This window comes from Monodelphis domestica, chromosome 8 (genome assembly GCF_027887165.1).
Source record: "Monodelphis domestica isolate mMonDom1 chromosome 8, mMonDom1.pri, whole genome shotgun sequence".
In the NCBI taxonomy this organism is placed as follows: Eukaryota; Metazoa; Chordata; class Mammalia; order Didelphimorphia; family Didelphidae; genus Monodelphis; species Monodelphis domestica.
In genome coordinates, this window is record NC_077234.1 from 45352041 (window position 1) to 45378028 (window position 25988).

Below are 25988 nucleotides of genomic sequence, written 5' to 3' on the forward strand. Positions count from 1 at the left end.
AAGAGCGGTAAGGGCTAGGCAATGGGGGTTAAATGACTTGCCCAGGGTCACACAGCTGGGAAGTGTCTGAGGCCAGATTTGAACCTAGGACCTCCCATCTCTAGGCCTGGCTCTCAATCCACTGAGCCACCCAGCTGCCCCTGAAATAGAAGATTTTGAGCAGTATAAAATGGGGATAAAGTGAAGGGGAAAGCTGTCTTAGAGAAAAGGTGGGAATATACTTAGCCTAGATAGATTTGTGTTGGCAAAGGTGTGACACATGTGTGCCGTGGGGTTCCAAAGGGGGCTGCTCTGTTCCCTCTCTCCACCGTGCCTGAGGACAACTTTCACATGCCCTGTCCTTCCATCCAGAAGCCCAATGCAAGCCCTTCCTCCCTTCCCTGTCTGGTGTAATGCAAGGGGGCCTTAGAGGGACTTTGAAGGTACTATTTAAGCATGTGATCTCTAAAAGGTTCGCCAACACTGGCCCAGATCATCTTGAAAGCATTTAAGGATGAAATCGGGAGGATGAGGAGACAAAAATAGAAAGATTTCTAGAACAAACTTTTTCTCTCTCAGTGATAATGAAACTTCCACATTTGGACTCCAGTAACAAGTCCCTAATGTAATGCAAAAAGGTTGGACTAGGTGATTTGTAAGTTCTCTGATCTTAGCTTCTATCTCTTGAGTTTCTCCAAAAATCAAGGCCTTTAAAAAATTATTAAAGTACTTTATTTTATTTTCAGACACATGTGGCAGTTCCAGAAACAGCAGTGTTGCAAACTGTTGCCAAGTTGGACACACTCATAGCTGTGATAGAATGTCAGCAGCCAGAAGCAGACTTATATAGGTAACTTTTAAATTTTTTAGATTAAAAAGATGAAAAAACAGTTTGGGAAAAACAGCCTATTGGGTCTAAAAATTCTATGCAGTATTCCATAGCAGGCTCTGTCAAGAAAAGAGGAAAGGTATATTTTTATATCTCTTTTTGGGGCCAAGTTAGGTCAATATAATTTAATAGCAATCAATTTCAAGTTTTTTTGTTGAAATTTACACGGTTGGGGGCAGCTGGGTAGCTCAGTGGATTGAGAGCCAGGCCTAGAGACGGGAGGTCCTAGGTTCAAATCCGGCCTCAGCCACTTCCTAGCTGTGTGACCCTGGGCAAGTCACTTGACCCCCATTGCCTAGCCCTTACCACTCTTCTGCCTTGGAGCCAATACACAGTATTGACTCCAAGACGGAAGGTAAAGGTTTTAAAAAAAAATGAAATTTACACGGTTATCTTTTTTATGCTTTTTTGCTGGCTCTGCTTACTATACTTTATATCAGTTCATGAATCTTCTTGTGCTTCTTGGTGTTCTTTTACATTCATCATTTCTTTCAGCACAGTGATGTTATTGTTTTCAATTACTACAGTTTCTTTACTCCCCAGTCAAATGGACACACTGTGTGCCAAGTTCTTTGCTACTATTTAAAAGTACTTCTTTTAAAAAATAATTTATCTGCTTGTGCCATGTGCTTTGCCATGGCATTTCTATGCCAATGGATAGGAATATTTTACTCACTTTCTTAGCCTAAATTCATATTGCTTTCCAGATTGCTATTAATTTACTAAGTGCCACAACAGTATTGTAGGAATAGGGTTATAGGGGATAAGAGTAAGTGCAAGGGAAATGGAAATTGTCTCCAAAAGAACTGAGGCAAATTTAGACACTGACCCTGGAAAGGATTCTGGAATGCAGGGGGCTAGAGAGGAAGGGGCTTGAGTGAGAAAAAACTGCCACTTCCCTGTTCCTAAGCTGGAAGGGAAGAAGCAACTCTTGTTTGCTAGCTGGACTTAACCAGTTTTAGGAGGTTTGGAGGTTCCTATGCACTGGAGAATATCTTGAAGGTGATCTGGCTTTCCTTGCTGTGTTCTAACAACTTGGCTAAGGTATTCTAAAGATTCTATCATTTGGGGCTTTGAGGTTTTACCTCAAGAGCCAATCCCAGCCTTGGGCAGGGGACTCAGCCCATTTTGAGTCTTTTCTCAATAACTTTTTGGAGACAAATTTGAGGGTAACTGAACAACAGTCTGAGGATAAAATCTAGGTAGCTAATTAGCTTTTGTGGTATTTAGCTAGAAAGTAGGGAGCTGGTAGGCAGCCACAAGGCCAGAAGAATTTTTTATGAGAGAAACGTAGATTTGGTGGGTTTGAGAATTAGTTCCTTTAGTATCAGGGTTCTATCCTCAGTCTACCAATAAACGTAAATATTGTGTTTTCTGAAGTTAGTCTTCAAGGGTCTGCACTTACTGTCCCAGAGAAGTTACCTAGGTGGACATAACCATATGTTTCATCTTACCAACATTTTTTTTTTCCCAAGCATGACAATATACTTATCTTTTCACAACCCCTCCAGTTGATTGTTCCTACTTTTGTCATCCTTGGTAATTTTAGGGATTTAAAATGAAATATCAAAGTTGTTTCAGTTTGCATTTTACTTATTAATAGTGATTTGAAAAAGTCTTTCATTTGGTTAAGAGTTCTTTTCAGAACTGTTTTGTTCATGTCCTTTGACCAATTGTCCATTGGGGATTGACTTTCACCCTTATATGCTAGTATTAATTCCAGGTATGTCTTTGATATCAGACCTGTATCAGAGATATTTAATGCAGTTTTTCCCTAATCACTCACTTCCTTTCTTATGCTAGTTTAATATAATTTTGTTATGCAAACTCTTTTCAATTTCTTTTCAGAATTTTTTTCTCATTCTTTGTCATTACTTTTGTTAATTATTTCTTTGAGAATTCTTTCTTAACCATAGCTGTGAATGGTGTCTAATCTGGTTTATTTTAGCCAAGCTGTTTCCAGTTTTCATAGCAATCATAATCTATTCTCACCAAGTGATGTTCTTGGGTTATTGAACACTGGATTATTAAACTCAGTTCTGTTTTTTATCTACTATGTTCTACTATGCATCATCAGATTTGACAAGTATATTTTCCATGGTTTTATCTAGGTCATTGATAAAATTGTTTTAAAGTTCAGGCTAAACAGAGATATGTGGCACCCTCTACTGGAAGCCCCCTTCTGAGTTGACATTGAGCCATTAATGACTATTCTTTTTTTTTTTAACCCTTACCTTCCATCTTGGAGTCAATACTGCGTATTGGCTCCAAGACAGAAGAGTGGTAAGGGCTAGGCAATGGGGGTTAAGTGACTTGCCCAAGTTCACACAGCTGGGAAGTGTCTGAGGCCAGATTTGAACCTAGGACCTCCCATCTCTAGGCCTGGTTCTCAATCCACTGAGTTACCCAGCTGCCCCCAATGACTATTCTTAATTAATTCTTTGTTAATTAATTTGGCTATTGAGTTGCTTCCCATTCTCTTTCATTGTATTATCTTCTAGCCCACATCTTTCGACTTTTTCCACAAGAATATCTATAGTGTATTAGTAGACTAAAAGAATATATGTCTGCTGCCCATTATTACTACTATTATTTAATATCGTTTTAGAAATGCGAGCTTTAACAATAAGAAAAGAAAAAGAAATTGAAGGAATTAAATTAGTCAATGAGGAAACTAAACTGTCATTCTTTGCATATGATATGATGGTTCACTTAGAGAATCCTAGAGAATAAATTAAAAACCAGTTGAAATAATTAATAAATTTATTAAAAGTATAGGACACAAAATAAATCCACATCAATCTTCAGCATTTCTATATATTACCAACAAAGTCTAGCAGCAAGAGTTAGAAAAAGAAATTCTATTTAAAATCACTCTTAACAATATAAAATACCTGGGAATCTACTTGCCAAGGCAAACATTGGAATTATATGAATACAATTACAAAACCCTTTATATACAAATAGACTCAGATCTAAACAATTTGAAAACATAATAATTGCTCCTGAGTAATCCTAGCTAATATAATAAAAATTACAATTCCACCTAAATTTATTTATTTATTCACTGACATACCAATCAAATAAAAAAATGATAACAATTCAAATGGAAGAACAAAAGGTCAAGAATATCAAAGGAACTAAATGTGATGGAAGGAGGCCTAGCAGAATCAGATCTCAAACTGTCTTATTATAAGGATGATATTAGAAAATAAGTATTGTTTTATTATTTAGAGATAAGAAGTAGGGTGGCTGGCTTGAGAAAGAATTGGCGTTTGAAGCAGAGCTGAGAAAGCATGTCAATTTCAAATGTTGACAGTTATTAACCTTTTTTCTGTGTCAGTTACTCTCTCTGGCAGTTGGTTGTTGGTCTCTGGCAGTTGGCAGAGATACACACTCAGAGACTCTCAGGGCTGGAGGAGGCAACATCTTTGCATCTCTTTCTCTGTCTAGGGAAAAGACCTGATGGAGCTCAGTGCTTTCTTTCTCCAACTTGGGAAACACTATTGACTATCTATTTCTGTCTTCATAAATTAGTTTATATATGAGAAGACCAAAGAAAGGTCTGGTCTTTGGTTTGGTCTCTGAGTCTGTTAAGACTCAAGAGTCTTAACGTGATTCTTGTTGAGACTCAACCAGCTAGCCTTTGTTATTTTATAACTGTAAGGCGAAGTTAAGAATTATAAGGATAATGGTAGTTTTATTTAGAATAGTATAAATTTGGGTTAGTCAGATCAGGGAGGATTAGTGTAGCCTGTGAAACACAGAAGAAGCAGTTCCTTGTGGAACCAGGGAGCTTATTTGAGTGGATTTAGAATTAGAATCCCTTAGAATTAGAAATCCTTGTTATCCATATATGTTTTAATAAATATTTTTTTAATATGAGTCTCTAGCATCCTTGTGCCTGGCCCTGAAGAGAAATTCATATTTGAGCTTCACTTTATCACTGAAGATACTTTTGATTATATCTATCAAAAGTATCTGAACAGTTTTGAACCTGTATTGACATAGTTTTCCCGTCCATTTTTATAACTCACCAATTATTATTTTTACACCATAAAGCAGCTGTCATCAAAACAATCTGGTACTGGCTAAGAAATAGATTAGTAGACTAATGGAGTAGATTAACTACAAGGGTAAATTACCTTAGTAATCTAGTGTTTGATAAACCCAAATATCACAACTTTTGGAATAACAACTCACTAACAAAAACTGTTGGCAAAATTAGAAAACAATATGACAGACACTAGATATAGAATAATATTGCACACCCTATACCAAGATATGGTCAAAACATGTTTTTTTTTTTTATTTCGATACAAAGAGTAATACCATAACTAAATTAGGGGAACACAGAATATTTTACTGGCAGGTCTTTGAAGATGGGAAGGATTTATGCTCAAACAAAAGATAGAGATAATTTTGATTATATTAAACTAAGAAGCTTTTGTAGAAACAAAACTAATGTAACCAGGATTAGAAAAGAAACAAACTAGGAAAGAAATTTTATAACAAATATCTTTGATAAAGGTTAATTTCTCAAATTTATAGAGAACTAACAAAAATATATAAGAAGACAAGCCATTCCCCAATTAACAAACCGTCAAAGAATATGAACAAGCAATTTTCAGATGAAGAAATCAAAGCCATCAATAGTCATAAGAAAAAATGTTCTAAATTAAATGTTCTAAATTAGAGAAATGCAAATTAAAACAACATTGAGGTACCACATCACACCTATCATATTGGCCAATATGACAGTAAAGGAAAGTGATAAATGTTGGAGGGATGTGGCAAAATTAGAACAAGGGAAAAGGATCTACTTGTTCAAAAATATTTATAGTTGCTCTTTTTGTAGTGGCAAAGAATTGGAAATTGAGGGGATGTCCATCAGTGGGGGAGTGGCTGAACAAATCGTGGTACTTGTTGGTGAATACCAAATAATAGCAAAATTATTTCAGAAAAAGATGGAAAGATCTGCAGAAACTGATGGCAGAGTGAAATAAGCAGAACTGGGAGAACATTGTACACAATAACAGCAATATTGAACAATGCATTATTGATGATCTGGGACAATCCTGAAGGGCTTTGTAACAGTTAAAATTTAGGGGAGATGGGGAGACTGAGGCAGGTAGAAATTAGTTTCTCTCTGCAAGAAGTATTATATTTTTTAGAGGTTTATTAAAGGTTAAAGATTAAAGAATATACAAGTAAGAAACATGTGCCTAGGCCAGAGGCCTAGATAAAATAACCTCACATCATGCAAGAGATGCGCCTGCTGCAAAACAGAAGTCCAAAAGAGCCAAGAGAGAGCCTCTCAAAAGCCTTTGAATCAGCTTAAATACCTTCTCGATCTCGGCCCAGGTGAGATTACAAGGCATTCTGGGGAAGTGGAGCAAAGGCTCGTGGGGATTGTAGTCCTGTATTCGAGTCTGTTTTTTACAGCTTATGATGGGGAGTGCTATCTACCTCTAGAGAGAGAACTGCTGGAATTGAATAGATGTGGATCAAAGCATACAATCTTTCACATCAGTGTATTTTAGGTTTTATTTTGGAGTTTTGGTTATGTATGACTTTGTTCTTGCTAGTGACCAATATGGAAGTGTGTTTTGCATGACTATAAACGTAAAATTTTTAAAAAGAATATATATCTGCCACAACTATTAATTTCCATGGATATTCTACCAAAAAAAAAAAGTTTTTAATCAGATTGTAAAATTTATTTTAGGTTCTATCATTTCATTAATATTTGTGACTTGGTCATTACTTTTTGTAACTATTGCCATCATGTAACTTGGTACATACTAGGTAAACAAATTTAACACATCTTTATTTTAGAAAAAATTTAAAAACCTTTACCTTCCATCTTAAAATCAATATTATGTACTGGTTACAAGACAGAAGAGTAATAAGGGCTAGGCAATGGGGATAAGTGACTTGGCCCAGGGTTATATATCTAGGAAATGTTGAAGGCTAGATTTGAACCAAGGACCTTTTGTCTCTAGGCCTGGTTTTCAATCCATTAAGCCACATAGCTGTCCCCTAATGCATTATTTTTTTTTTAAACCCTTACCTTCTGCCTTAGAATCAATACTACATTTTGATTCCAAGGCAGAAGAGCAGTAAGGGCTAAGCAATTGGGCTTAAGTAACTTGCCCAGGGTCACAGAGCTAGAAAGTATCTGAAGTCAGATTTAAACTAAAGTTCTTCTGACTCCAGGCCTATTTCTCTTTCAACTGAGCTACCTAGTTGCTCTAATACATATTTATTAAGTTCCTACTATATATGATGTCTGCACTTGACTTTATAACAATACGAGGTGGAAAATTATAATACTTAAACATGGCTATGTAAATAAAAGTATTCCAAATGATTTCCGGAAGAAGAAAGCACTAAAAATAAGTGGGATTAGAAAAGGACTCCTATAGGGGCACCTTTTCTGAGTTTGAAGGAAGCAAAGGATTCTTATGGAACTTTCTACTTTATATGTGAAAGAATATTGTACAGGCTGGATCTAAAATTTTTTTTACTGCTGGTATAAATAAATTTTGGCGATATTTTACATTTTTGTAATATTGCTTCTTTTTTGTAGATTCATTGGAAGAATGATACTGAATCAACAAATGGAAGAAATTGTTCGGTAAGATACAGAATTTTGTTTATCAAATTCCTTTTTTTTTTTTAAATAGATTTTTCAATGCCTTTTGTGTTTACCTTTGTTGTCAAGTCAAGCTCATGTGGGATGGGAATTTCCTTCCCTATTATATCACTTTGTTTGACATCATCAACCAGGGACCTAAAGATCCTTTACCATTGAGATGCCCAAGTTTAGAGAAACTCTCAGAGAAAGGAAATTGAAACCAACCAGACAGGAAACTGATTCCACAGGCACTGCCCCCCGGGTGATGCCAGGCAAAATAAGGAACTCTTATTGGTTCCTGAAATGTGATGTGGGAGAAGTAGTGGATGGAGAAAATTGCTTATGAGGTGAGACCTAGGCACTGTGCATTCACTTCCCCACCCCCACCCCCATTTCCCCACCCCTATTAGTGGTGAGCTTCAATACATCAAAGGGCAAACGGGGTATTAAGTCAAACAACTCTTTACCTCTTTCCTACATTTCCCTCTCTTTTCTATCACTACTTTGATGTAATAAAGCTACTAGCAGCCTCATAATTTAATTTTAACTATTATACTTGTCAAGTTATTTGTGGGTCACAGAAAGGGTAAGAGTAATGAAGTTGGGATCAGGAGGGTCACAGACAGACTTACAGGCACAAGATCTCTTGCTGATCAGTGACAAAGTATACTGATTTCAGGTACATACTTAATAGAGAAAGGGGCGTAGGCTAAAGGATTAGGTAAGCCTTTTGCAGAGACAATGGTTAGTAATGATTTACAAGATGGAGATAATGGATTGAGATTACCTCAGTGGCTCTAAACAAAGTTTTCTATAGGTGATAATTCAGTATGTCTATGTGTAACCATCTAACCAAGTTTCTCACAAAATTCCTACATTAGTAATTTCTTGGAAGAGCATACAGTATTTGGGGAGGGGAGGGATTGAATTCTCATGCTATAGATCAAGCTACATGCCTGGCTACTTCTAAACTATGGCTTCTATCCAGAGAGCTTGCAAGCTGGGATATATCAGTAATTTCCAAACCTTTGCTTGATGGAAAGCCCCTGATCATCTTATGCTGTTCTCACATTTGCTCCTTTTCTATTTAAATCAGACAAATGAAGCTGGAGTATGTATATGCTTGATATAAGTTTTTGTTTTCTGAGGTGGATGCACTCAATGCTGACTAAAAATGAAAAAGAATAAGGCCAAATACTCCCAATTCCTATTAGGGAAAAATTGACTTCTGGGTGTGGAGCCAATTCTTTTAAAGCACTTGTGAATTGTGTTGCACTCTCCTTTGGTGAGGTGAGAGTGAGTTGTGTTTGGGACATAGCCAATACTTCTTGGTGAAGGGTTTGTAAGTGTAGTGGTTAAAATGAAGAGCTTGACAAAGATAGAAGAGCAGTTTAACAAATTTTTGTTTTGAGAAAAAATAGTAAATATGGAAAGATAGGAAAGAGAAAGAGAGATTTAACTATCTACCCTAGTACTATCTAAAAACTACCTAAATTTTCTTATATCAACCTATAAATTACCTAAAAACTGTCGCTTGAGTCTCACTAATAAATCTTCAGCCTAGCTAACCAGGCCAAACCTACACTATATATGTATATGTATTTATTCTAACTAACTCACGAAACAATGGTCAGTTACCAACCCACACACTCTGCTTCAGTCAGATTCTACAGCACCCAACTGTCACAGGCAACTGCAAGCAACACCCTGGCCTAAGGAAACCTTTAAGTGAAAGCCCCTTCTCACACTCTTGTTTGTCTTTATCTCTCACTGTCCAACTGTCATTCTTGCATCACTTCCTATCTGAGAGCAGTTTTTAGTTCCTTTAACTGGGTTCTGGTCTCCTTGGTAACAGAACCTCTTATCTTTGGGCCTGGCTCTCTTTCCATTGAGCCAGCCAGCTCTTTCCCTAGTTAAGTTAAAACAAAGGATTAAGAGTTCCTTTTTACATTTATAGAGACTAATGTTTTTGTGGTGCCATACTCCTAACAAATGTTGCACAGTACTATTCCACTTGTATTGGGAGGAATTATAGGGGAGTAGGATGACACAAATGGATTTATATCCTCCATGACATTGGAGGTGATTTTTCATTTTTAATCCTGCTCTCTGTTCTCTCAAATTTAACAGTGCACCTCCTAATTCATCAAGTTGGTGTAATTTTGAGTGTTATTTCTTGTGTCCCTAAAGCATGAGGGACATTTTCTGACATTTTATTAACATAAGTGACGGTGTGTATAGTGTTGGTGAGTGCCATTGTTGATGTGACTGAGGTGGCAGTGAGAGTCACTAGAGTGATAGCTCCTGCAATGAGCCATCCTATACATCTTTTTAACTCTTTTGAAATGGTCCATAATAAGTTGGAGGGTATAAACATTTGGATCTGAGTACCAGGGACCAGAAGTTTGTACAGAGAGCATAACAAATGGGAGTTGTTTCAGGAGAACAGTCTGATCAGTTACAGACATAATGGATGGGAAGATACAGTTAGTGATTTTACAGTTTGTGTATGGATGGTAATAATAAGTAATGGTTAGGGGTCCAATAAGAAGTAGGTATGGATTGGGAACACACGAGAGGGGTGTCCAAATAATAGGGTCAGTCTTCCTTCTTTCATCTATGTATTCTAAAGTAATTTCTGTCCATTAATATGGATTTTCCAATGGATAATATGGTAGAGGTCCATCCTCCTACGGATATGTGTGCAGGATGGAGTGGATAAGAATGTAATTCTGGGTCATCCCATCCCATGCTGCTTGGGATGGCCCATATAGTAGAACCTGGAGTGGCCAAATCAATAAATAACCTGGATGCTAGTGTCTGGGAGAGTAATCTTCCTGGGATTTAGGACATAATACCAGAGAAAAATTGGAAGCCCTGTTTTTTAGCTCTGTTCTGGACAAGGGTGATACCCTACTGGTGGTCTGGGGAGAAATCTGATGGGGTAGGATCTCCATAGGTATCAATTGGGAATACAGATTTCAGAGTATAAGTAGCATCCCTTTTTGTACTAAGGTGTTTATAAACAATAGCTATACATCCTGTGATTAGTCTGAGAAAAGAAAAGCATATAGAGAAATCTGTAGTGAGTGTAGTAAAGTTATATGGGTGCACAACAGGACTTACGTCTCCCAGAGGAAGCCCTCGGAATAATGAGCAATTTGTATACATAGTTGGTGATTGTTGATGCCATGATACAAGGTGAGCAAGCGAGAGGAGGGTCTGGGAGATAAGCTCAAAAAGGTGTTATTGGTGTGCGCTGATACTGTATCTGGAAAGTTAATAATGCTGACATTGCTAAAAAAATTAGGGTGGGATCAGTTCATCTTTGATCTCCATGATGAGCTGCCAGGAGTTCCTATGCTTGTTGGGTCAACCTCTTCACTTGTCCCCAAATGGATAAGTGAGCAGTCCTCCTCTGATGAGCTTGGTGAGGGGGTAGATAGTGTGTGGTCCTTAGGGAGATCTGTTTCATCTTGTTCTGAAGCTGTTCCATGGTATTGTCTCACAAGCCTCTCCCGGACACAAATAGGTGATGGAGAATATGTTGGAAAAACACATACAGAGCCTCTTCCCCAGAACATTATTGGGTGAGGACCTAGCCATTTATTAGTGAGTACATCTTTCCACAATACTAGTGGGTGACTGGGGTGTTGTGCAGAATATATTTCTGCAAGAGATTCACCCTTTGTGTTCAGGAAGTTTAGAACATAAGTTGCATGTTTCAGAATGTGATTTGGAGATTTTTCAAATAAGTGGTGAGCCAGAGGCATTGTATCTGCCTCTTTAAATTGAAATAAGATAATTACTTGGACTAGGACTGTTTATAAAGGTTTGGCCAATACTATACTCGGTTTGGCTAATGACAGCTATAGGCTGATATTAGGCCTCACCTGCAGATGTTGTTGACTGCTACAAGTTGTTCAAACAGTATTTTATTTATTACACTTATTAACAGCGTAGTGGACCAAGTTAATGGAGTCCCTAAATCTAATAAATCTAGTTTCTCCACTTCAAATCCCACTACAAGTCCTCGCATACTCTCTTCTTAAGAATTGAAGGCTACACTGCTTCTACTCTTAGGTACCAAAGGAAATCTAGCTAACTACATCCTGAACTACTGGTCCACTAATAGAGATTAGTAAAAGAGTTTGTCAGCATGAGCTCGCTATATTGGTGATGGCCACCCTTGTGGCCAGGGCCATGTCAAGATGGTTGGGCTCTTCTCAATGGTAGAGTTACTAGGTCTTCACAGCACACATCCACAGAATCATGAAGTTACAGAAAATTCTACAGCCACAAGATCACATGTGAGGGTAAAATTAGGGTTCTTGACTGAATATATTATACTAGTGGTCACCAGGGATTAAAATTCAATCCCAATAAAATACCCAAGTCAGTTTGGGATTTTTATGGTGGTTTAATTATAATAGAAGGAAGAAATTAAGAAGAAGAGAGAGAGGAAAGGGAATTGGACTGCTCTGGCAAGTCAGATAGGAATTGGAGGTCAAGGAAAGGGAGAAAGGAGGAATCAGTAACCTCACCATGGTTACTCAGGGAAGATGCCTCACCTAACCCATGCTATAGAGCTTCTCCCAGTCACCTCACCGACAAGCCTCAAATGCCAAAACCCAACAAGAGCTGCAAGCATGTTAAAACCCAACAGGAGCTGCAAGCATGCCAAAACGCTGCCCGGCGCTCCTCATGCTGCTGACAGAGCCCAATGTCGCGAGCAAGCCCAATGTCTCCAAGCAAGAGAGCCTGAGAGAGAGGAAGTGACATGAAATATATTTCTTTGCATTACTTCCTGTATCTCACATGTACCAATAGTAGCTTAAGCTTGACTCAGGACAGCCCAGGGTCTGTCAGTTGTTTCTTATTTGTCACTTGCTAGTGCATGTAGGTCATAGGTCATCCTCCTCAATAATAATCCTTAAGTAGGGGTGTATACATTCCTGGTTGCTAGAATTCTAAGACTAAGCAGAGTGGAGAAAATCTAAAATTCACACACAGAAACTGATAGCTAGAGTTAGGATGGAAATACTCTTCAAAATATCTCAATGACAGTTAACACAGAAACCTCCAGGGTTTATTCAGGAAAGACAGTTACCTCTTTCTGGCCTATACAAGATGGCCCACAGGAAATCAGTCTCTATATTGGTGTCCAGTAGTCAACGTGTTGTGGGGTGCTAGAGGTAAAACCCTGGGGTTCAGGAAGGGTACCTTTTGCAAGAACCCAAAACTTAGCTTAAAAATAAAAAGAGAAATTTATTAATTTTGAAGGTAATGTTGAATCTGGCCAGTAGGGCAATATAGGTAGAGAGGCCTGCCTCCTAAGTGGAACAACATGGGTAGAAAGCTGCTCCTTGGGAGGTGTAAATCTTGAAATTTCTTAGAATTGTGAATGTTAAAAGTTTCCACATCGAGGAATCCTCCATTGGAACAAATTCCCTACTGGAAACATTCCCCATTTTGATGTGAGAACTCGCCAGGATCAGAAATGGGAGGACCTCTACTCCACCGTACTTAAGACTGCTTTAGGGGAGAAAACTCCTTGCTAAACAATGAAAGTACTTGGACCCATGCTTATAATAAGGCAAGGAGTTCTTTGAGCCATGCCTGTTTTTTAGAATTGATACAATGGGATGCTAGGTACCTAAAAGGGTTGGGCAAGTTTTCTCTTAATGAGATTAGTCAACTCAGCTGTATTTTCTCTGGTTCAGATTTACTGAGGGGATTAGTCGACACAGCAGCATTTTCTCTGGTTCAGACTCACTGAGGAGGTTAGTCGACTTAGCAGGAATTCAGATGGGCTGTCTTTTAGAAAACGTCTACAGTGATTGGTAGATGTAAGGACTTAGGGGAGGTGACATAGGAAAAAACCCCTATATAAGAAAAAGCAGAATCTCTTGAAGGGGAAATCCTTTTGGAGAAAGCTCTTATGAGGATCGCTTGGGAAGAATCTCTTGAGAGAGGCTCTGGAGAGGGTAAGCTCTTGGAGGACAATCTCTAAGGAGGTCTCGCTGGAGCTCCTCTGAGGTGACTCTGTCCCTCTGGAGGCTCTGGAGAGAGGCCCTTTGAAAGTCCTCCTCTTTGAGGAGGACTCTGGCTGGAACTCTCTCTGATGAAGTCAGCTGAGATGGAGCTGGCCTGGTGTCACTATCCAGTTCAACTCAGAATGCAATGTTGAGTTATGGGGTGTATGAGTCAATTATCAAAAGAAGAGAAAAAACGATAAAAAACATAAGGAAAAAAATTCAAAATAGGCCCTTGTATAGGTCCAATATAAAGTAGTTTCTATCCCACAAGTCTGTAGGACATAATGCAGTAATATTTCACTTAGCCATTTGTAGCCAAGACTACAGGAAGTTGCCATAATATAAAAAGAAAAGTAACTAGAATTCTATTTTGATGGGGAAATGTCATTCCCTCGTCTGATTTTTTTGACATTCTCAGGGATATAGGGAGCCAGCATGATAGTCAAACTTTGTACTTGTATGAGTACTTCGCAGAGAGTAGATACAAGGAAGTCTTACGACTTAACGTATGTCAAGTGTCGCAACCTCGAGTCTCATATTAGTATTTCTTGTGTGCTCTTTTTGGCACTATTCAGGTTAAGTCTGTGCTCCTTGTTTTTTTCCCTTTTTGTAGAGTCATATTCAAACATTAATCACAGTCCTATAATATTTTATCAATAAATGGCAGGTTCCCATAGTTTAAAGCTTTTGTGTATATATTGATATTATAGCAAGAATATATATAACTTCTATTACTGCAGGAAAAAATATTAATATTAATTATGTGTACCTTCAGTACAAAAATGAGAAAAAATCAAATATTCTAATCAAAATAAGAAAAGAAATAATAAAAATAAGGAAAAAATCAGTAATTCAATGTGTTCTCAAAAAACAGCATCCATTTGTCTATGGATTATTATCTTCAATTCATATGATAGGATAGAGTCAATCAGTCTCAGCAGAAGATGCTTTCTTCACATGTGAGCAGTGAATCCAAGAGTCCTTTTCTCCAATCTTTATAGATGTTGGAGTGGTTAACAATATTTGGAATGGTCCTTCCCATGAAGGCTGAGTTGCTCCAGTTCTCTTGAAATTCTTAATATAAACTTTATCTCCTGGATTCAGGTCATGCAGAGAAAAGTCTAATGGTCCAGTTTGTACTGCAGTTTCCAGATTCATGGAGTTCACACAGTTTGTGCTGTAATTCCTGTATATAGGAAGCAATAGTAATATCTCCCCCTAATAGCGATGTATAAGCCGGGGAGAAAGGCTTAGCCTGTATAGGCGGATTTCCAAAAAGCATCTCAAATGGTGAAATGTGTAGGTCTCCTCTAGGCCTGCTCCTAAGATAAAATAGGGCCAGAGGGAGAATTTCAGGCCATTTTAAATGTGTCTCAGTGCATAATTTTCCAATCATAGTTTTAAGTTCTTTGTTCATCCTTTCTACTTGGCCTGAACTCTGGGGATGATATGGAACATGGAATTTTGGAGTTATCCCCAAACAAGTATATATCTGATTTAGAACAGAATCAGTAAAATGACTCCCCCATCAGAATCAATACAAGCAGGCAGGCCAAAGCGAAGAATAATTTCTTTTAAAAGTATCTTAGCAACAAAATCTGCTGTGGCTTGGGTCGTAGGAAATGCTTCCGGCCATCTGGTTAGTTGATCTACTATTACTAGACAAAATTTATAACGTCCAGCCTTTGGCATTGTTATGAAATCTATCTGTAGATGTTCAAAAGGTGTGTAAGCCAGAGGACGTCCACCAAAGGCTTTTCGACGAAATGCATGTTGGTTATATGCCTGGCAAGTAGAGCAGGCTGAACACACTTTAGAGGCTGTGGTATTTAAACCAGGGGCTATCCATACTCTCTTGACAGAGTCCACGATGCCCTGGGTGCCAAAATGACCATTTTTATGAATAGATTGGCAAATTTGGTTATAGAAACTTCTAGGGAGCAGGGGTTTTCCTTCAGATGACACCCATACTCCATTAATCTGTTTTGCTTTAAATTTTTGTTTCCATTTTTCCACTTCCTTTTCATTATAGGAAAGTGGTAGGCTTAAATCATTAGTGGTTGTTAATGTTAAAATTAATTCAGGTCCTTCTATGTCTGCTAGCTTTGCAGCGGCATCTGCTCGGTCATTTCCTCTAGAGACAGGGTCAGTGCCACCTATATGGACAGAACAATGAACTACAGCTAGGGCTTCAGGCAGCTGGAGAGCAGAAAGAACTTCATTAATAATTTCTGCATTAGCTATGGATTTTCCAGCTGAGGTTAAAAATCCTCTCTGGAGCCATAACATTCAGACTGAATGACAAATGCCAAAAGCATATCTAGAATCCGTATAAATTGTTGCCTTTTTATCCTTGGCAATTATACAAGCTTGCTTCAGAGCTATGAGTTCTGCTCCTTGAGTGCTAATGTTAGAAGGTAGTGAAGCTGACCATTCAGTGGCAAATTCTGAGACTATGGCAGCTCCAGTGTAACGTATGCCATCCCTCATAAAAGAGGAACCATCAGTAAATAAAATCAGATCTGCATTGTTTAAGGGAGTGTCCAAGAGATTATCTCGAGGCTTTTCTGCCATGGACACTAATGTTTCATAATTGTGTAATGGTTCTCCTGAAGTTGGTAAATCTGGAAGCAAGGTGGCAGGGTTAAGAGTAGTACAACGTTTTAAAGTAATGTTTTCACTATTTAATAAGGTTATTTCATATCTTGTAATTCTCTGATCCGAGAATGCCTGTGTTCTATGTTTTATCAACAATGCTTCTACTTCATGTGGGCACATTATTGTTAATGGACATCCCAATACTAAATCAACAGTTTTTGTCACTAGTAAGGCTGTAGCAGCTACTCCTCTAAGACATGGTGGTGCTCCTGCTGCTACTGGGTCCAGTTGAGCAGAATAATAAGCAATTGGGCACTGAGAAGGTCCCAACGTCTGAGTTAACACGCCAGAAGCTACTCCTCTTCGCTCATGCACATACAAAGTAAATGGCTTGTTGTAATCTGGGATGCCTAGAGCAGGGGCAGACATGATAGCCTTTTTTAGATCTGATAGAGCTGACAAGTGTTCAGGCTCTAATTTGAGGGGTTCAGGAACCAAATCCTTTGTTAATGCTATAAGGGGTTTAGTAATTTCCCCATAGCAAGGAATCCATTGTCTGCAAAACCCTGTTGCTTCTAAAATTGCTCTCAACTGTTTCTTAGTAGTAGGAGCTCTTAAATTTTGAATATTCTCAATTCGTTTTGGAGAAATATAACGAGCACCCACAGTCAGGATGAATCCCAAATATTCTACTTTAGGGAGACACCACTGAACTTTATCTTTCAAGGTTTTATGTCCTCTTTTGTACAATTCCAAAAGAAGATGTTTGCTATCTTCTTGACATGTTTCTGTGTCTGTTGAAGCCAAGAGTAGATTATCTACATAGTTGATTAATTTACTATTTTTAAATGTTATATTGTCTGTGTCTTGGCTCAAAATTTGTTCAAATAAACTCGGACTTTCCACATAACCCTGTGGCAGCCAACTCCATGAATATTGTGAGCCCTTCCAGGTAAAAGCAAAAATATGCCTGGAGTTCTCATGTATAGGTATGGAAAAGAAAGCTGAACACAAGTCTACTACTGTAAAGTATGTAGCTGTGCTAGGAATAGAGGAAATAATAGTATTTATGTTAGAAACTACGGAGTGTCTCTTTATAACTGCCCTCAGATCCTGTATGAATCTATAGAGGTGCTTGCCATCGGGCCCTCTTTTTGGTTTTTTAACTGGCAGGATGGGAGTGTTGTATTCAGATTTGCAAGGGATTATTATTCCCTATTCTATTAATGAGTTAATAACTGGTGTAATACCCTCAATTGCCTCCTTTGAGAGGGGATACTGAGGGATGGAAGGAGGTGGGCTAGATTTAGTTTTTATTTGCACAGGAACAGCAGATTTAAGTAAGCCTACATCGGATGATGTGGCCCAAAGAGACTCCGGTATATCTTTAGGTATTTCAAAAGTGGAAGGCTCTTTTGCCTCCTGGTTTTCCGAGAGAAGTACAGGGAGTAAATTTAAAGATTCCTCTGGTACTTCCAATGATAAAGAACCATCTGGTGAACAAGTTATTGTGGCTCTGAGTTTGCATAGAAGGTCTCTCCCCAGCAAATTTAAAGGGGAGTCAGGCATCAAAAGAAAGTAATGTTGTACCTCTAGAGGTCCTACAGACACCATTCTAGGGGCAAGTTTTTCAACTCTTTGGGGTATTCCTGATACTCCCACTACACTTTGTGAATCAACGGAATAACAATTTAAATCTGGTACATTCTTCAATACAGACCTGGTAGCTCCAGTGTCTAATAGACAATCATAATAAGTGTTACCCACCTTTAAGGTAACATGGGGTTCATTAGTATGGGGATGGCAGTGGATAGGGACAACGGGTAGTAGGACATCAGGGTCTGGAAAATCAAAGGTAGTATCCTCTGATTCCTGTGCCCCAGCCCCCCCACCCCACCCCCGACGCCATCATTGTGTTTGGGATATTCCTTGGGTACCCTGCTGAAGGGCACCTCGACTATTTTTTGGACAAGCTCCATTTCTTATATTTTGTTGTTGGGTATTATCATTTTCTTCATTTGGAGCATTGTCATTATTTTCCCAGTTCCTATTTCTATAATTCTGGGTTCTAAAGTTCTTATTTCTATATTCATTATAATTATTTCCATAGTCATTATTATAATTTCTAAAATTTCTAAAATTCTTGTTTCTATGACCATTATCATCATTATAGTTGTTCTGGTTTCTATGACCATTATCATCATTTCTATAGTTATTATTTCTTAAATTGTTATTAAACTGTGTATTTCTTCCAATCATCTTAAGAAAGGTTCTACATTCCATCATTTTGTGGCCCTTCTTCTCACAGAAGTGGCAAGTTACTGATTTATTCATGAATTCCCGCAAAGGGGCTATAGTCTCTCCCTTATTTTTCAATTGTCTCTTTAACATTTCATTTTCTTTCTTTAAATATTCCACTGATGTATCGTCTTCCTCAGGTCTTTTTACACAGCCTTTATAAACATAGGTTGCTACTCTCCTCAATTCTTCGAGGTCCATAGAGTCCCAATTAGGACAGCTAGTTCTAAAGTAGTCTTTTACCACTGAACAATTCTTAGCAAATTGCCTACGTATTTGTCTAATGTCTCTTTCTCTGGATAAATCAAGGTCCATATATGTATTACCTACGTCAATAAGTCTGTCCATAAACTGGGAGGGTGTTTCAATATGTTGTTGGGTTTTTTTCAAATTTTGACCATTTTTCAGGTCTATCAGAGAAAGCTCTCATGGCTGTCAATAATGCTTCTCTGGCCTGGTTTAGTTTTGTGTAATCTAGTTCAACATTGGGGTTCCAATGTGGATCTTCAGTTGTCCAATAATGTCCTCTTCTACCTCGTTTTTGATTAGCCAGAGAGACGATATTATTTTTCTCTCTCTTTGTCAATAATGCTTCTAATATATTCTCAACATCCAACCAAGTGGGGTCAAAAGTTCTGAATATGTTCTCTAATTTTTTTTATAATTAATATTGGTTTGTCCTCAAATAATGGCATATCTTCCTGCAATTTTTTTAAATCCTCAGGGGTAAAAGGTGTATGATGTCTTACAGATACCAAGTTTCCATTCTTATTAAAAGTGGGTACTTCCCTTAAAGGAAATAAGCTATCTAAGTTATTTGGTACTCCTGTTTCTAGGCTTCTTGCTCCATTTTCAATTGGGTAAGTCTGAGAAATAGAAGAGTTGGGCACATTAAAAGGAAGGGTTTGTTGTTGTCCCATGGTGCCAGAAAATTCAGAGGTAGGGTGTGAATTTAGGTTGGAATATGAACTTAAAGTAGATTGTGTAGGATGAGAAGGAGGAGCCAAGGAAGAAGTGTGAAAGAATACAGAGGTGTTTGGATTGGAGGAATCAGTATCAGAAGTATGGGTAGGGTGTGAACTTAGAGTTGATTGTGTTGGGTTGGAAGCATGAGCAGTGGGAGGAGTGGGTGGGTTTTCTGAGGCCGAGGGGGCAGGGGGAGGGGTGGGTTCGTTAGAAGCAGGGGATTCTAAGGTCGAGTTGGCAGGAGGAGCTGTGTCCAGAGTTTCTGATAATGTTCTTAATTCTCTTTTAATGCTTCTCATAAAAGCTACAATCTCTCCCTGACCTTCCTCTATAAGCTCAAGCCGAGTATTTAGTTCTGCATATTGTTGAGTAGTAGAAGGAACACTCGGTTGGTTTGACAGAGAAATGGGTTTTGTAAAGAAATACCAAAGAAATACCATATTACAGCTATAACAATCAAAATCCGAAGTGGAGTACTGTGTTAATTATATTTTGCCATAAATTCCATGGTATGAGAAATTTTAGAGAGAAAAAGAATGCAAATTTTACAAGGTTGGTCATGGAGCTGAATAGCCAGTTGTTAAGTATGTTGTGAACTGGCTGAAACCACATATTTCTAAAGTAAACACGTGGGGAGAAGGACAAGGCCAGAACTTTCCCCACGTTTGTCTTAATCTTAATTTAGGCAATTGTTCCCTAAAGGAAAGGATTTAGAAAAAGTTCTCCTAGCCAGGACTTTAGGGCCCTGTTGCCAAGATCTAAGACAGCTTAAATTTAAGGAGAATCAATAGATCTCTTTTTCTGGGTTCTCTACTTGAAGAGGACCTTGCTCAGGGTAAATATAATTCCCAGGGAAAATAAAATGGCCAATTTTATGTCTGCTACAGAAAACTGAAAGGCAAATGACACCTTTCTCTTTTCTCATTGGCCATCTTGAAATATATGTCAGTAATAGAATCTCTGGATTAAATTACTTGCTCAAGAGCCAGCACCTAAACCCAGGTCTTCGGCCTTGTTTTAGTGCCTTTTTCATGATTGTCACATTGCCTTCTCAGCTTCTGTGATCTCTGTCTAGATTTTCCCATAAAAACCTCCAAAGATCTCCAGCCAACTTAATGAAGATTTTCTAGACCTCTCATATTAGGGTACAAAATGTAGCCTGGTTTATCTGGTTTATCTGTAGCTGTTTATCTGATTCTTCATTCTCCCTCCTGAACCAGTCCACCTCAGTTTTGGCTTGGGGTTTTGGTGGGATGGGGTGGGGTTAGGACACTATCTCTTATACTATTTCTTTTTTTCTTTTATATTATTTCTTGGACACCCTTCTTTTCTTAATCATTTACTCTAATCTGTTGTTATTTCCATGCAAATGACTCCCCGTTCTATATGTCCAACCCTCATCTCCCTCCTGATCTCCAGCCCTTTAGTACCTTTCACTCCTAAGGTACAGTGGGATCCTGTAGTGTGGACTTGAAACTAATTTTAGAGTTGGAGGATCTGGGTTCAAATTCTTCCTCTGTCACCCATTATCTAAGTATCAATGCACAACTCTTTAGGGGCTGTTTTCTCATCATTAAAATGAAGGGGCCAGATTAGATCAAATGGTATAAACATTTCACTTGCTTTTCTCACAATTCCACATTGTTTTCTGGAATGGAAAAGTCCACCAGTAGTTTATTGGTGTTCTTACTTTCCTTCTGTCCCTGCCATAGTGGCAATTTCCATCTTTTGTCATTTCTTACAATTTGCTAGGTGTCAGGTGATGATAACACAAAATTTTCTTTATTTACGTTTCTCTTAATGATTTATGGCTGTTGATCATTTGCAACTTCTCTTTTTGAAATTGTTCATAACTTTTGACCTTTTATGTCTTGGGACAGCATACTTATTGGACAGGGCATAGAGTTTGAAGTAGAGAGATCTGGCATCAGATCCTACCTCAGTTACTATTTGAGCAAAGGAAAGTACTTTAACCTCCATAACTCAGTTTCCTTACCAGTAAAATGAAGTAGTTGAACTCCATGGGCTCTATCTTTCCCTAAGGCCAACCTCCTCCTAGGTGAGTTCCTCCTGGGGCTTCCATTTTCTGGAGTGGCTCAAGGCAACCAACTTTCATCCCCCTCCTACCTATGCTTCTGACTTTCTGGGCTGGACTCCAAAATGATATTGCTATCCTAAATAGTTTCACCTCACACTCCATTTTCCATCTCCCATTTGTGTATGGTCTTCACCTATATGAATATAATCTCCTTGAAGGTACAAATGTTTTTTCTTTTGCTCAGTGCACTGCCTGGCACACAGGAAGCATTAATTGAAGGCTTGTTCTATTGCGTTCTTGCACTAAGGTCTCTTCTAGCTCTAAATTGATGATCCTGTGAGTAGCAACTCTTGACCCTTATGTGTGCTTATTCCCTATGTGTCTTTTATCAGAGATAGGACACTTTTATCAAAGATATTGGATGCAAAGATGCTTTTTCAGTCAATTAACAGTCTTTACCAAGTGCCTTTTATCTGTCAGGCACTATGCTAACTAAGCATTCAGGATAGGAAGGAAAAAGACAGTCTCTACTCTGATGGAGCTCATGGTCTATGGGGGAGCCAATGAAAATGCCTGGATAAGAGAGAAACAGCTAGAAAATGACTCCCATTAAAGGAATTCCAAGAGAGCTGGTGTCACTGGATCACAGTAAATGAGAGCTGTAAGGTGGGAGAAGACTGGAGAAGTAGAAAGGGTCCAGGTTATAGAGGAGTGAGGAATTGACATTTTTCCATGGTAATGTAAAGATTAAAATTTAGGGGAGATGGGGAGACTGAGGCATCTGAGGCAGGTAGAAATTAGTTTCTCTCTGCAAGGAGTATTATATTTTTTAGAGGTTTATTAACGTTAAGGATTAAAAGAAAATACAGGATAAGAAAAAAACACGTGTCTAGGCCAGAGGCCTAGACCTCACCTACATTATGGAAAGAGCCGTGTCTGCTCCAAAACGGAAGTCCAAAAAGAGCCAAGAGAGAACCTCTCAAAAGCCTTTGAATCAGCTTAAATACCTTCTCGATCTCGGCCCAGGTGAGATTACAAGGCATTCTGGGGAAGTGGAGCAAAGGCTCATGGGGATTGTAGTCCTGTATTCGAGTCTATTTTTTACATTCCCCCCCTTTGATCGTTTGCAAAAAATTAATTTTTTTCCAAAGGATCATGAAAACATAATCAATTTAAAGATTACAATAATTGAGGATAAGAGAAAGAAAAGAATAAAACCAAGAATTACTGGACGCATTGACAGAAAGCCAGTTGGGGGCAGTCCCCTTTGGCATGAAAGTATGCATGCAAATAAATGTTCATTAACCACACCCAAAGTTCATTTTGTGCAGTTCGTGGTCTGGAGGCTTCTTCATGATGGCTTCTCCAACAGTTCAGTTTCTGAATTCAGGGAAGTAGCATCTTCTTTACCTAAAATTCTTCTCAAAAGGAATTTAAACTTTGCAATTTAAATCATGATATTTTTTTACATTCCCCCCGTTAAGAGGGTGATATAAAAAAAAGGGATCACTTAGGGATGCATGGCTGAGGTATGAGGTATATGAATCAATTGGCAAGAGATATTAAAAAGACATCAGAAAATCCAAAAGAAAAGAAAAAATTCTGGATGAAAATATAGACTATCAAAGTCTTATGTGTAAAAATTCCAAGTAGAAGAAAAATAAATCTATAACAGGTCCTTCAATCAGGGCCCAATCAAAATGATCTAAGTAATGATGCATTTACCCAGTCATTGCCAGGACTACAGAAAGGTACCACACTATGAGAGGCAGAAAAGAAAGGGACCAGATTATAGAAGCCAAGTAGGAGCCAAGGTTTCGGGGATACTAGTCTGTGAGTACCTTCAGGGTGAGTGTGGATACAAGGAAAGCCTATGTCTTAACACATGTTAAACATAGTAACCTCGAGTCTTCACACTAGGTTCAAGACCTTTGTTTTGGCCTAGAAGTGCATCAATCCATCCTGGATTGGCTTTTCTTTGGCCCTGTGCAATGGCTCTTGTGTGTATCTCTTGTCCTGGAATCAGACAGAATCATTAAGCAAAGTCCCATAATTTATTTAAATAATTATTGGCATCATTTTTATAGTCACAAGCCTTTTAGGGCATGTATTAGCAAATGTATCTTGAACTTAAAAATCAAAAGGTTAAAGAAAATCTTAATACTGGTGACATGTGCTTCAAATATAAAAAGGAGAGAAAAAATAATTAAAAAACTGAAAAAGTATATTGCACATGCAAGAAAAATATAATAATAAAAGAGCTTTAAAAAATTCAAAAATATAGCTTATAACCATTGACACTCTGTGTCAGTTAAGAAAATATAAAATACAAGGCTTTCTCACCAAAAAATGAGATCCATTTCCTCTTTGTATCTGGCCATGATCACTGTGAGTAGAAGGCAAATGAATTGAACAAGGTTAACAATTTTTTCATCTTTAAAAATACAGTAGTACAAATATGTAGAAATCAAAATCCCCAAAATTCTCAATAGCCCAATTAATTACAATAGCAAACAAACACACTTTCATATTTCACATAAGTTGCTGTATGACATTTTTAAAACCTATGAATTGATGGACATTTGTCACAATTTTTACAAACATAGCAATCTTTCAACCTTGGTATTTAAACATATTTTTTTTTAAACAAAGTAAAACTCATCTTGGGTTTAGAAGATAATCAATAAATGTATATATCATTCTGGTAGAAGTAAAATAGTGAGCTGAAGAGCATAAATAAAGGGGGGCTCCTTTTTCTTGGAGGCTTTTAGGGATACAAATGCCCTGAGATTAACTGCCCAACTTCCATTCACATGTGGGAAGGTTGGGGGTTTATAAAATACATTTCACTTCAGCTAATGGGCCTTACCTCATGGTAGAGGCAGACAAAAATAACCAGATTGTTAAAAAAAATTCCAAAAATCATATTTAAAAAACCCTTAAAATCAAATCATTTGAGGTATTTAGCACATTAAAATTCCAAAAGTTGTTAATACAATTATAACCAGTTCTGAAGTCCATCTATCCTCAGCAAAATAGAAAAAGCTGTTTTTTTTTTACATATGGGCTTATTCACAATAATATTTGTTCAACACAGTTATAGGGGGAAAACAACAGAATTTTTAAAACTCAGTACATTCAAAATAAATTCGATCAACTTTCAGTTCAAGCAGAATAATATTGAATCCAGTAATATATGAACTTAAAATCACAAAGTTAAACCTTAAACAAAAAATGCAATAGAATACAGAGATTTTTTTATAAACCATTAGAGTCTGAAATGCCTTAGAATATAGCCTTTAGTCTCTTCAAAGTTCCTTGGGTTTTTTTTTGTTTGTTTGTTTGTTTGTTTTTAATTATCCATTTAAATGTCTATTGTCCGAAGGTAGAGTAGTAAAGGCTAGGCTACGGGGTTCAAGGGATCCGTCCAGGGCCCCATAGCTGGGAAGCATCGGAGGCCAGATTTTAGCTAGAGACCTCCTGTCTCTGGGCCTGGCTTCCAGTTCGCGGGGCCACCCATTTTCAAATTCAAAGTTGAATCTTTGGGCTGAGTCTGCTCCCAGACAGGCAGGCAAAATCAATGAAATTGCCAGAAGAGCCAAAAATCCTTTTAAACAGCCCATTGCTATTAAGTTTCTGTTTGAAAAGATCTGTTTCTTCTCTCTAGTCTTTTCTCTCTTTCCCCTCTCTGATACCCCTGCGGCCAATACCCCCAGCCACATGGAGGCTTAGCCTAAGGGAAAATTGCCCGGTCTCCTTTCCCTCTGGTCTCTCCCCTCCGCCCACGTGGCCAATACTGTTACCAGCTGGTCACAATGAGTCCTGAGCGATCTGCTCCAAGGATCTGGGTGATGAGCCGGCTGGGGTCAAGCTCATGGGTCTGGGGCGCAGAAATAGGCAGGCAGCGGGCCGGTGAGAGGCCAGGAGCTGGAGCGGCTGCGGGGGTGGGCAAGGCTGGGACCAGATACCAGGTGAGGACGATCAGGGCTGCAGGCTGAGGCAGGAAGCGGCAGGACGGAGCCAGGTGGGGTGGGCAGCAGGTCCGGAGTCTGTAGCAGCTTTGTGAGGGTAGAAAACCTTGGCCAGAGAGATATGGCTCAAAAAAAAATTTTCTAGGCACTAGCTATTAAAAGTTGAATTAAAGATCAGAAAAGAATTCAGAAGATTGACTTTTTTTTTCCCATTAGGTCGCCATAACTGTAAAGATTAAAATTTAGGGGAGATGGGGAGACTGAGGCATCTGAGGCAGGTAGAAATTAGTTTCTCTCTGCAAGGAGTATTATATTTTTTAGAGGTTTATTAAAGTTAAGGATTAAAAGAAAATACAGGATAAGAAAAAACACGTGTCTAGGCCAGAGGCCTAGACCTCACCTACATTATGGAAAGAGCCGTGTCTGCTCCAAAACGGAAGTCCAAAAAGAGCCAAGAGAGAGCCTCTCAAAAGCCTTTGAATCAGCTTAAATACCTTCTCGATCTCGGCCCAGGTGAGATTACAAGGCATTCTGGGGAAGTGGAGCAAAGGCTCATGGGGATTGTAGTCCT

At 38.3% G+C, this 25988-nt stretch overlaps 1 protein-coding gene across 16 annotated transcripts in view; it reads left to right on the forward strand.

Annotated features, from left to right (window-relative positions):
• The window catches only part of ATP11B (ATPase phospholipid transporting 11B (putative)), a 152694-nt gene that overhangs the window by 52450 nt on the left and 74256 nt on the right, over nt 1–25988 (forward strand). For all 16 annotated transcript variants that reach the window (XR_008914006.1, XR_008914004.1, XR_008914005.1 and 13 more), the window contains exons 7-8: nt 726–829; nt 7461–7508. Coding sequence is in view for 12 of the 16 variants with exons in the window: in XM_056807473.1 (XP_056663451.1) it covers nt 726–829; nt 7461–7508 (152 nt within the window). In the remaining 4 variants the exon portion in view is untranslated. The remainder of the gene's footprint in view (nt 1–725; nt 830–7460; nt 7509–25988) is intronic.